The sequence below is a fragment of the Alnus glutinosa genome, chromosome 5 (genome assembly GCF_958979055.1).
Source record: "Alnus glutinosa chromosome 5, dhAlnGlut1.1, whole genome shotgun sequence".
NCBI lineage: Eukaryota > Viridiplantae > Streptophyta > Magnoliopsida > Fagales > Betulaceae > Alnus > Alnus glutinosa.
The window spans coordinates 22830511-22843726 of record NC_084890.1 but is presented as its reverse complement, the minus strand read 5'-3'; the positions used below and the strand labels follow the sequence as shown (position 1 = coordinate 22843726).

Genomic DNA, 13216 nt, shown 5'->3' with positions numbered 1-13216 from the left:
TACGTCTGATGCGGGGTATAATGGTGATTAGGAAATATCAAAACTAGGTATATGTAGGTCACATGAAGTGATGTCCAACCAACTTAACATATCTAGCTAGGTATACCTAGGTCAAATGCTAACAAATGGGGTAACCTAAAACTATTGCTTAGTTTGATCAGAGAGTCAATTAACTGTCTTTTTTTTAAGTTTGAGTGTGTTAGCAGATAAATATTTAATTAAAAAAAAAAAAAAAAAAACTTGTTAAAACCTTAAACTTATAAAAACCTATATATATATATATATATATATATATTTCATCACATATATTACGACCCACGGTCCACGTACATCATCCCAAATATTATCCTAGGGACAAACGTACGTGTTACACAAACGCGTTAACAAGCTAATCCATCGCTGTTATAACTAGGAAACAAAAGTGCATGTGGGAGCAAGACTTGTTGAGTCGAAGGTATTATTCTTTTAAAAAGTATATATGCAGAAGATGGAGGTGATCGAGTCGATCTTTTTCCAACCTATTGCATTAAAACATGTATATTATATTTCACTGTCTCTTCTTCTCTAGAATAATTTTGTACCATGCATCATAAATGATGATGATGTCAAAACAAAACAAAAAGATATAGAAATGGCCGGCACAACCGGCCTCCATAATACTACTTTGGTACTGTACGTTTCAGAAACCAACATTTATTCATGGAATTGAAATTAAAGACAACTACAGTAGTGATCAGAAAAGGAGTTGCAGAATGGTCTTTACGACAGTTGTAAACTGGGATAGCATTGTGTTGCTTTCATCCAACTCTGGTATTTCAAAGGTGCTACAACGGAGTGCATCCTTATTAAGAAGATCCACTGCTTCGTATGCCTTGTCGTACTTCGCCTCGTCGAAAGATTGGAGACCGTGATCATTAATCTGGTCCACGCTCGTGTTATAACCATAGAAGCAAGCTGAGAGCTCCGACCATGGCTTGAAAGCAGTTGCATTCTGCAACAAATTATAGGCCAATCCTGCAGAGTCGTTTCCTTTGGTTGCGCTCAACTCCAAGGCAATCCTTGAAAGCCCCTTTAGATCTGCGCTTAAACTACGAGGATCCGACTCCAAAGTTGAGGTGCACACATCGGGAAACTCCGTGCCGGCGCAAGTTTTGGTTATGAGGGGCTTGCCTGTCTCATCGGCGGCTGTTGAGGTCACTGCAATAATTGAGATCACAAGGAGAGGAAGAGAAACACCAAGTAGTTTAATGCCCATTTTGGAAGACACAATATATGGAAGAGCTAGCTTATTGCAACCAAGTTTCTTTGCCCGTTCTTTTATACTAATATACTATGAATATATATGAACTCATTGCGGCAGCCTGCCTGCTTTGACTAAATTTGTCATGAGTTTTTTTGGGTCAATTATGTTAGCAATATAAATCGAATGCTAATTTAATAATGAAAATGAGTAGCAGAAGTCATGCTTTATTCAAACGAATATGATGAAACCTTATTAGCAATAATTAGTATTAATTCGGGAAAAAAAAAAAAAAAAAAATTTAGAAAGATTCTTCTGATCTATGCATATTGAATGCCGTACTAATAGACTATACATGTGATTTATTTATAGGCTAGATTATGGACCCTTTCGGTCAAAACTGATCAAAGTGATGGTTGATTTTTCTCTTCCCATCAAGGAGTACAATTAGCATGATATCAGTAAATGGATTCCCCATGATCTCCCATGATCAGTCTGAATGGAATAAGTCATATTACCATAATTAGTGATATGCCATTAAAAACATATACGGAATTTCTTACAAATTATACATTGAAAATATAATTTCTTGTATTCACATTCTATTTAACACGTTAGTGGGTGTGTGAAATTTTCGGGTTGAAAAATGTGGCATGGTTTTATTTGATTTAGTCAAAACGAAATTGTTGTTGGAAAGTGATTGTGTGCTTCCAGAGCGTGTTAGGCGAAACTAGACTCAAAATCCTTTGCAATTTGCATTATAGTCAAAATCAAATGATGGTCACTTCAATTATCTCCCCTCGTGGCCATAAAAATCAAAAGTCTTGAGGTTAGCATCTTAGGTTTAGTCAACCTCTCCTCAAAGGGGACCTTTTTTTTTTTTTTTTTTAAGGAATTCAAATTTTGGTTCAGGAGGTCAAGATTTTTATTTTTTATTTTTTTTTATGTTTTTATGAAAAATAAATAAAGTTAAATAAAAATTAATTAAAAATATTAGAAAAATATAACTAAAAAAAATCAATTATTGTTCAAAACATATAAATGTAACATACAATTTTTTCTGTCATGCCTAGCCTAACATTTTACTTTATTCAATTATCTTCAACCAGTCTTCATAACTAAAAGGAAAAAAAAATCTTAAGCAAAGATATGTTTTTATATTTATTAAATCTATCTCGGCACAAACTCATTTAGAATTTGATTGGAGCATAATGAAATCATTGCTGTTTTTCATAAATTCAGGTAACTACAATTATATATTTCATACAATTAAAATATGTAAGAAAAAATATATATATTCATCAAAGTTAATTTCATTGAGCAATCTAAATTTAAAAGCTTAATCAAAATAGAAGTTTGATTACGTACATACTTGAAATTTTTTAAGAAATGGGAAATTTTAGAAAAGCAATTGATTTGAATTGTTAAAGGCTTGAATAAAAAAGAATTGGCAAACTGAAAGAAAAGCTTCAGAATTTTGAAAAAGTCTAAATCGCAATTCTCAATTTGCAATTTTGTTTTTCCATATCAGTGACCTTTATCTATTGCTCAACTTTTCCTTCTAGATTTAGGTCTTAATATACTATTTTGTGCTTCTTCTTTTCTTTTCTTTTTTAAGTATATGCTTTAGAGCTTAGACTTTTGTTTTTAGTGGTGTTGGGGCTGTGTTGTTAGAAGAGTTTAAACTTATGGACTTTTGAAAAGTTTTTGGAGTTTTGGTCTCTCAACCAAACCCTTTCGCCCACAGAATTTTTTTTTTTCCTTAAGTCCACTAACGCCTCAAATGAAAGAAGGTAATGCAACTTACAAAAAAGAACAAATTAATAAAAAAAAATAAAAAAAAATAAAAAAAAAATAAAAAAAAAAAAAAGGAAAAAGCTAAGGCAGTACGTGACCCACAAACAATCCAATGACAACTTTATTGAAACTGTGTGTTTAAAGGCATTGTGCTTATCAAGATGCCATCATCTTCTTCCCCCATTTTCTTCTAACCTAAACCTAGAATTCAGACAAAATTTCAAACGACATCCCCTCAGGCCACAGCTGAAGTTTGCCCCTGAAGTTTGGTGATTGGGTTTCAGTTGTCCCTAATTTTGCAATTGAGGGTGGGCAAACAGGGCATCTAGAAGATTTTCTACTACGGGTAAGAAACATTTTTGGAGGTTGAGGGGGGGCATGTGCCCCCTCTCGACCCCCCCGGCTCCGCCCCTGACTACACCACAATGCATTACTCGGCTATTCTTGAATCATATTTGAGTGAATAAAGTAGTTGAGGGTGACTCAGCCACCTCCGAATTCGGCCACCCTAAATCACTTAAGGGTGGTCTCGCAGCCCTATGGGTGCTAATCATCCCTCTTATGTTCTTTGTTGTTTTCTTTTTTGATTTTTTTTTTTTTTTTACTTTGTAGGTGTTTAAGTAAATTTAGTTTTTAAAATTAATCATGTGTGACAAGTGATAGTTCGTGTGGGCTGTAAATGAGTGGCAGTAAAGGAAGGTTAAGTGTAATTAACCCTCTTTTTGTTATTGTTTTGGTTAAATGTACTTTACCTCCATTAACTAACAACCATTTTTTATAAAGTGCCAAGAACTGACAACTTCAACACTTAGGTACATCAAACTACTAATTTGTTGCATTTAAGCTACTCTGTTAGAGACCATCTATTTGGATGGAAGAGTGGTCACATGATCACTTTTCTATCAGCTTTTCTATAATACCCTTTAAAAAAAAAAAAAAAAAAAAAAAAAAAAAGGTAAAACGCAAGTGGTTTGGCCACCCAAATTGAAGGTGTGCCAAAGGTGGCTGAAGGTAGATGTGAACTACCCCCATGGTGTCAAAGGGGTGGCTCACGGCCACCCGCAACCCACAGGAGGTCGCCTGCAAGCCACCCCCATGGTGGCTAAAGGGTGGCTCATAGCCACTCCCAGCCCATGGGAGTATCTCACGAGCCACCCCCAACCCATTTAAGATGGTCGCTAGTCACCTTTATTTAAATTTTTTTAATATTTTTTATTAATTAACAATTACAATGGGTAAATTTTATTTTATAAATAAAGGAAGGAAGAAGCTAAGGCAGTAAGTGGCCCACAAACAATCCAAGGACAACTTTATTAAAATGGTGTGTTTAAAGGCATTGTGCTTCTGAAGTTGTCATCATCTTCTTCCCTCATTTGCTTCTAACCTAAACCTCGAATTCAGACAAAATTTTTAAACGACATCCCCACAGGCCACAGCTGAAGTTTGCCCCTGAAGTTTGGTGATTGGATTTCAGTTGTCCCTGATTTTACAATTGAGGGTGAGCAAAGAGGGCACCTAAAAGATTTTCTACCACGGGTAAGAAACATTTTTAGAGGTTGAGGGGGAGCATGTGCCCCCTCTCGACCCCCCTGGCTCCGCCCCTGATTACACCACAATGCATTACTCGACTATTCTTGAATCACATTTGAGTGAAGAAAGTAGTTAAGGGTGACTCAGCCACCTCCGAATTCGGCCACCGTAAATCACTTAAGGGTGGTCTCGCAACCCTATGGGTGCTAACCATCCCTTTTATGTTCTTTTTTGTTTTCTTTTTTTATTTTTTTTTTAACTTTGTGGGTATTTAAGTAAATTTAGTTTTTAAAATTAATCATGTGTGACAAATGGCAAGTCATGTGAGCAACATGTAAATGAGTGGCAGTAAAGGAAGGTCAAGTGTAATTAACCCCCTTTTTGTTATTGTTTTGGTTAAATATACTTTAACTCCACTAACTAACAGTCATTTTTTATAAACCCCAACAACTGACAACTTCACCACTTAGGTACATCAAACTACTAATTTGTTGCATTTAAGCCACTATGTTAGATACCATCTATTTGGATGGAAGAGTGGTAACGTAACCACTTTTCAATCAGCTTTTCTATACTACCCTTCTTTTTATAAAAAATTTAAAAATAAAAAAATAAAAAAATAAAAAAAGAAGAAGAAGAAGACGAAGAAAAGTAAAAAGCAAGTGGTTTGGCCATTCAAATTGAAGGTGTGCCAGAGGTGGCTTGAGGTAGATGTGAAGTACCCCCATGGTGTCAAAGGGGTGGCTCACGGCCACCCGCAACCCACAGAGGTCGCTTGCAAGCCATCCCCATGGTGGATGAGGGGTGGCTCACAGCCACCCTCAGCCCATGGGAGTATCTCACGAGCCACCCCCAACCCATTTATGATGGTCGCTAATAATGTTCATTTAAATTTTTTTAATATTTTTTATTAATTAACAATTATAATGGGTAAATTTTATTTTATAAGGGTCAAAACGAGTGTATTTTCACAAGATTTTAGTCAAATATGAGTTTGACATCCAAACAGACAGTCAACCCTAACAGATGGCCTTAATTACAATAAAATAATAGTTTGATGTACTTAAGTGTGATAACTGTTAGTTTTTGGAGCTTTAAAAAAAATATCTGTTAGTTGAAAGGGATAAATTATATTTAACCCTTATTGTTTTATTTTAGTTTTAAATTTTTGTATATAAGTTGTACGATTGTACTTTCACACATCTGATGTGGGGTATAATAGTCAGGAAATGTAAAAATAAGCTATGTATAGGTCATGTAAATTAAGTGATTTCCGACAAGCTTAACAGAAAATGCTATCGAATGTGGTAACCTAAAAGCTTTGTTTAGTTTAAAATGGTCAATTGTCACTTTTTAAAGTTTGAGGGTGTTAGCAAAAAGAGTGACAATTTGAGGGGGTTAAATGTAGTTTTCTTTAATTTTAAAAGTCAATCCCTTCACTAGCTTTTTCGTTCAAATTGTTAATAAAGTTTTTACCACATCAACTAGTCGCCAAATCACACGTAGCCATGTAATAAAGTTGACATATCATACTTATAGAAACCCAAAGAATGTTCAAAAGATTAAAATAAGCTCAAAAAGCCCATTACCCGATATGCGAATAACGAATAATAACCGCATTCAATAACCACGCCGAGGCAGGGGTGGAGGCAAAGGGGGTCGAGGGGGGTCACATGCGCCCCCCTCAACTCCAAATTTTTATTCTTACCCATGGTAAAATTTCTACCTATACTCCGGTTACCCACCCTTCAGAAACTCATTAGAGCATTCCTAGTAGCCTCACCAAAATAGTTTTTTAGCTATTTTGGTGAGCCAATTTGATAAAAATTCTGAAAAACCACTCCCAACAGCCTCACCATTTTAACCAAAAAAAATTGATGACTGAAATTACTAACCAAATTAGATGAGGCATTTTCACTCAACAACCCACTCACCAAATTTTGTTTCATCTTTCTCTCTCACATGATTAGCACATTTTTTTCCTTTTTCTTCTCATTTTCTTTTCCCATCTCCCATCTCTCACACGATAATGTCCTTATTTCATGGATATGAATGATTTTTTGTAAAAAGATTATATAGAGAAAAAATAAATAAATATGAAAAAATTATTATTTAAATGGAATAGTGAATATTGACTAGTTAAAATGGTGAGGCTGCTGGGGGAATTTTAATAAAGTGGCTCACCAGAATAGAAAAAAGTAATTTTAAGTTATTTTGGTGAGTAAAATTTGGTGAGGCTACTAAGAATGCTCTTAGGGGGCGAATTTGCCCACCATCTGCTGTGATTTTCTTTTATTTTCAGAGCTCAAGTCTTTAAGGAATTTTTGTAATTAGGTTAAAAAAATTACAGAAGTTGAACAAGAGACCGAGGTTGAAGACGACCCAAGCATATTTTTTCTTTTCTTTTCAAAATGCACCGTATGACTTTAGTGAGCCATGTACGTTAACTATTTGTTCTTTATTTTATCTTTGAGAGCTTGCACATTTTCTTAAAAAAAAATTAGATAATTGCACCGTTGGTCCCTGTGGTTTACCATAATTATTTTTCACTCCCTATGGTTCAAAAAGTTCATGGGAGGTCTTCGTGGTAAACAATACTTACGTTTCACTCCCTGGATCGATTTTTCATCCACTAGTTTGACGGAATCTGTTAGTCATCCACGTCAGACCCAATAAAAAATTGACACGTGTATATTTTTTTTCAAATTATTTTTTGGTCTTTTTTTGGTTTTTCCACGTCTTCTAGGGTTGGCCACAGAGGCTGACTAGAGTTCAGTAAATAATTAGGGCTTACTTTTTTCCCCAACGGTAAATTCTCTCCATTTACTCCTCACATTCGCACAATTGGGTCCTAGAAAGCCGTCTTCTTTGCCAGTTCATCGTCTTCTTCGCCGGTCACGCTGTTCATCGTTTACTTCCCCAGTCACGTTGCCCAGACCATCGTCTACTTCGCAAGTCACGAGTCATGCCAGTCTGGACCATTTTCTTCCCCAAGTGTCACGCTGGTCGTCGACGGTATTGTTGTTGTTCCTCATTCTTTTTCATTCTTCTTTGCCGGTCACCACCATTTGGGGGTTTTTGTTCCACTATGTTCTATATATAGATTTTTTTGTTGAGAACCCCCTTTAGTCTGTAGAACAAATTTGTTGTTTAGGGTTTACTCAATTCTCCTTCACTTTCATTCATTTATATGCTATTTGGTTTTGTATTCTTTAATTGTTTCGAAATTGGAGATATATGGGTTGAAGATAGATGAGTTTGATCGGCCACTGATGGGATTAAATAGAGGATGGAGACAGTGGGTTCCAAAAAGTTTGGCTTTTGGGGCTTATTTTTATATCTCTATGTGGTATTTGTGGGGCTTGTTTTCCCCCTTTATTTGTCTACATCCGTAATGATAGTAATGTTCCACTCTTTTTATATCTCACGAGTATGGTGCATGTGAATTTGGGTGCCAAAGTTACTTAACAATGCTAAAATATTAACTATGCACATGTGTGGTCCATGTGCTAAAGTATTAACTATACTTTGTGGTCCATTACCGATTGAGCACATGGGTAGCTGATAGTTCCATATCATTATTTTTTTTCATTGAAACAGATAATTATAAGTGGGACATGTATTCGACATGCATCATACTATGTTTTTTTGTTCCCTTTTCCAGTTGTTACTATGACACATACTTAAAAGTTGTGCTTTTTTTTTTTTTTTTTTTTGTTCCTTTGTTTGTCACATTCACTTTCAACACTACTAAAACACCATGGTTTCATTAGACTATGTTTGGATTGTGATGTTAAGGGGGCTTCAAATTCCTAGGCCCATGTTACTTTTCTTTTATTTTTTTGGGAATTTGAACTATGTTGGGAGAAAAATAAAATAAAATTCAGTTGGAAGTGTACTCATCTAATTAACTTCTTTATATTGTCGTAGAAATGGTAAGAGTACTCATTTACTGTGGCAGCTACCCCGAATATCTACGCATGACCTATGTCGGAGGCAAGATATATGACCAAGGAGAAATTGACGAAGACTTATTATCGATTACGCATTGGGAAAAAAAGCTACATAGTTTGGGGTATAGGAATCATAGTGGATTTTGGTGTAAGCTTGATGATGAATGGTCAGAAAATGGACTTCATCACATCCATAATGATAGTGATGTTATCGAGTTGATTGGTATGATACAAACAAAGAATACAAGAGTGTTGCACTTGTACGTGGATCACAAAACTAATGTGGCTAGTTTAATTGACCCAACAGAACAACTAGCTGGTGTTGAGAGAGGGGTTTGGGAGGAGGGAGCTATAGAAGATGCTAATGTTGAGAAAGGGGTTGTGAATGAGGGAAGTGTAGAAGATGCTAGTGTTGAGGAAGGTGTTGGGGAGAAGGAAGGGGTTGGTGAGGACTCATCTGACGATCCTGATTATGAAGCTAGTGGGGATGAAAATTTAAGTAAATATGAGACAACTGATGCTGAGGATGAAGATCTTTACAAAAACGTTAGGAGACGTAAAAATATAAAGGATATTCACAACAAATTTGATTGGTTTGGGGTTGGTGCAACCTCTAATGCACGTGACGTGGATGTCATCTCATCTGATTCCGCTGATAGTGAGCGGGATATGGATAGTTTATCCTCAAAGTCTGACGATATGAATGCCTCTCGGTCTGGGCGTAAGAAGATAAGATACCCAGAATTCACTGAGAATGATTTGAAAGGCAAAATAAAGCTGAAAAAGGGGATCCGATTTCCAAATACAACATTGTTGAAGACTACCCTTAAGACTTTTGCCATTCATAATGGGTTTGATTTTGTGTTCCAACACAATGATAAAATACGAGTAACAGCGGTGTGCAAACTAAAGTGTGGGTGGCGGCTTCATACGTCACAGTCAAACACACGAGATGCCATACAAATTAAAACCTTCGTCAATACGCACAAGTGTGGCACCCATCATGAGAACAAAATAGCCAACATACATTTGATCGCAAATCAATATCTTGGGGAGTTTAGAGACAATCCCACATGGACTGTATACGTTTGAGAGAGCGAGTTAAGAGGGACTACAATATTAAAATTCCAAATGGGTTGCCTACCGAGCCAAGACAATTGCCATGAAGAAGGTATATGGGAGTGAGGTTGAGGACTACCAAAGTCGGGACTATGCTGCAACGGTGCACAAATGGAATCCAAGCAGCATGTGTGGTTTGCTAAACGACGACATTCATTTTCATAGTATGTTTGTATGCTTGGATGCATGCAAGAAAGGTATTATTGCTGGATGCAGGCCGATGATTGCAGTGGATGGTTGCCATTTGAAGGGTCCATACGAGGGACAATTATTATGTGCGATAGGTAGGGATGGGAATGATGACAGATACCCAATTGCTTATGTTGTTGTAGAATCCGAGTGTAAAGAATCATGGACATGGTTTATGGCTACTCTTCTTGATATCCTTGGCCCTATTGAAGAGCATGAATTGATATTTATGTCTGATAAACAAAAGGTGATATATTTGAACCATTTTCTTAAAATGCATAATTTTGAAAAAGATACTATGCTAATGTGATATATTTGTCTCTTTTGCAGGGTCTCATGAATACATTTGATACTGTGTACCCTGGGGTTGAACATAGGTTTTGTATCCGACATCTGCATGCCAATTGTAAGCAGAAAGGGCGGAAAGGAAGAGCATTTAAAGATGAGTTGTTTGGAGCAGCTAGAGCCACAACTAAATCAGATTTTAAACGGCACCTGAATGTGATTAAGGGTATGAGCCAAGAAGCTTTTGATTACTTGGAAAAAATTGATCCTAGAGGTTGGTTAAGGCATGCATTTGGAACCAATTCCAAAACTGATATGATATCCAATAACATTGCTGAATCTTTTAATTCTTGGGTTAAGGATGCTAGAAACAAGCCACTCCTAACCATGTTGGAGACAATTAGGAGACAGTTGATGAATAGGTATCACACAAAAAGAGAATGAGCTAGTCAAGCCAATAATAGGATTTGTCCAAAGATCCTAAAAAGGCTAGAGAGATCCAAAGATCTACAGAGAAACTACATTTGTGAATGGCGAGATGGGGCAACGTTTGAGGTAGACAGCTGCTATGGTTCAAGGAGGTGGTAGATGGCAGCTTAATGGGATTCCGTGTCTTCATGCATGTGCTGCCATTTTCATTGATCGGCGTAATCCAGAAGACTTTGGCCATGCATGCTATCAGTATGATACATACAAGAAAGCATACACTCCTTCAATTCATCCAATGCCTGGCCCTAATGAATGGCCAAAAATTACCCTTGACACCATTCTACCACCATTGGTGAGAACTCAACATGAACGCCCTAAACAAGTTAGGAGAAAAGATACAGATGAGCCTCAACACCCGTATAAAGTTACAAGGCAAGGGTATGATGTTAGATGTGGGAACTGTGGGTTGATTGGCCATAATGTCAAGTCCTGTCACGAGCCATTGAGGCCAAACCATCAAATCCTGAAGAAGAAACCAAGCAAAAAGAAAAGAACTGTAAGGATGAGCCATTTATACATGTTAGTTTTGGCTACTTGACTTAATCTTTTGTTGATGTATATTCTCTTTTCATGTTGGAAACTGTGCGTAATGAGGGAAATGTGAGTAATGAGCAAGTCTCGCAACCAAATGCGTATGCGCTATCCAACGTAACATGGCAGCCTAGTCAGCACAGTAAATTGATAGAAACTGTAAGGACATATTTTGCAAAAAAAAAAAAAAAATTATTGTATTGCACTGTAATGAGGAATTGATAGTGTATATTACTACTCAGCCTAGTCATTGTATATATTTTAGATTTAGTCTAATTCCCTATATATGTTACTAAAGGATTTTTGTGGATGTGTTGTTTTTTCCCTGCGAGGGGGGGAATGTGACAACAATTAAAGGTTCGCAACATGATGGGGTACAGGAATGAAGTAACGTATTTTGTGATTGAGTATTTTGTAAGAAACAATATGATGGTATTTTGTTGACGTATGGTGGTATTTTGTTAGGAACAATATAATGGTATTTTGTAGATGTATGGGGGTATTTTGACGAGAACAGTATGGTGTATTTTGTGGATGTATGGGGGTATTTTGTTAAGAACATTATGATGGTATTTTGTTGATGTATAGTGGTAATTGGAAGGTATTTTGTTGATGTATGGTGGTAATTAGAATGTATTTTGTTGATGTATGATGCTTATGGGATCCCAAAAACAGGCGAATTGCAGAATGCTATTTAGTTTTAGATCTCTGACCCAAAGTAATCATAATTTCTACTCTATGATGGTATTTTGTTTTTCTCTTGCCACTAGTTAGTAATAAAATTTCTTTTAATTGTTCTGTCTGTATTTTCCTGATGACCTGCATCAGAGTTGGGCTAATTTTGAGCCTTCAAGAACAACTATTAAAAGGATCCTTTTGCCAGAATGACAGAAGGAAAGCATGAGTGGGTCATTTTCCATTTCGATGTGTATTTAGCAGGCATTCAGGATACATCAACAAATTAAGCCTAATTAAGCCTCTAAGAGCACAAATCGATTCACATGTGCTAATGAGCTTCCGACACCATCAAAAACTGTGGGGCTAAAGTCTCCTACATTGCAAAGACAATATTTCAGCATCTCAGTGTAACAGGAAAATATCACACAAGGGAAACATGCAATATGGCCACAGAAAATTCCTTCAGTGGGATGACTTATAAGCCTGGTTCTGTTCCAATAAACAAACTATGGTTACAAGTTACAGAAATCCAATTGAATCTCTTATTCAAGGAGTAAAGAAACTATGGTTACAAGTTACATAATTGGAACTACTAAGGATAAGGCTTTAAGTACACAAAATTCACTTCTTGGTGCCTTTGGTTTGGGAATTACAATGACATCAAACCAATGGAGTACAGCAAGAGAATCCTAGTTAAATTAAGAAGCAAGAAAAGCATCGACCTACTTTTTCCAAGTCCATATCAACCACTTATTACAAACACCACCTCTAAGATGAACAAAAGTGATCTAAACATAACACATAAAAGAAAAATAAAGAGCAAAAATTATTCTCCATGACATAAACAAAATGACATTTGATCGCTTCTCTTTTTTTGCTTATTTCCGAAGTTCTTCTTCCATAGTCTTAATCCTCACCCTCAATTCGTATACAACCTCGCCACCACATTCACAAATGCGTGGATCAAACCATTCAAAATATTTGCAATGTGGGCCTTTGCCGTATTGAGCGCATTCAAAGAACCATCTTTCCGGATTTTTCCTCGTCCATGAAGCCCTTAAATATGTTTTCATACCATAGTAACATTCTTGTGCCGACGCTTCACAACAATTTTCCAATGATGACCAATTTGAAGACATCTAAATCAAAAGACAAATAACTTCAAATTAACAAAGTGGTTCCAAATCCAATTCCACATTGTTTCTCATTCAAAACTAAAAATTTATGTCTTTCAAACAAAAAATATTATGAGTTTGGTCAAATTAAGTTTAGATCTTATCTCCAACCCATATAGAAAAATACATCAAACGGAAACAATTAATCATCGAGAGAGACAGACTACATTTCCGCTTAAGCAATTAATACATCAAACCGAACTGAAACAAGATTTTTAATAAATGGATAA

At 36.2% G+C, this 13216-nt stretch overlaps 1 protein-coding gene across 1 annotated transcript; it reads right to left on the bottom strand.

Annotated features, from left to right (window-relative positions):
- Nucleotides 1-733: 733 nt before the first annotated feature.
- LOC133869103 (pectinesterase inhibitor-like) lies at nucleotides 734-1255 on the bottom strand. Its single transcript, XM_062306071.1, has one exon. The coding sequence runs from the start codon at nucleotides 1253-1255 to the stop codon at nucleotides 734-736; it is 522 nt and encodes a 173-aa protein (XP_062162055.1).
- Between the last annotated feature and the right edge of the window lie 11961 nt (nucleotides 1256-13216).

Coding starts and splice junctions, on each gene's coding strand:
- LOC133869103 (XM_062306071.1), bottom strand. CDS start 1,255: ATGGGCATTAAACTACTTGGTGTTTCTCTTCCTCTCCTTGTGATCTCA.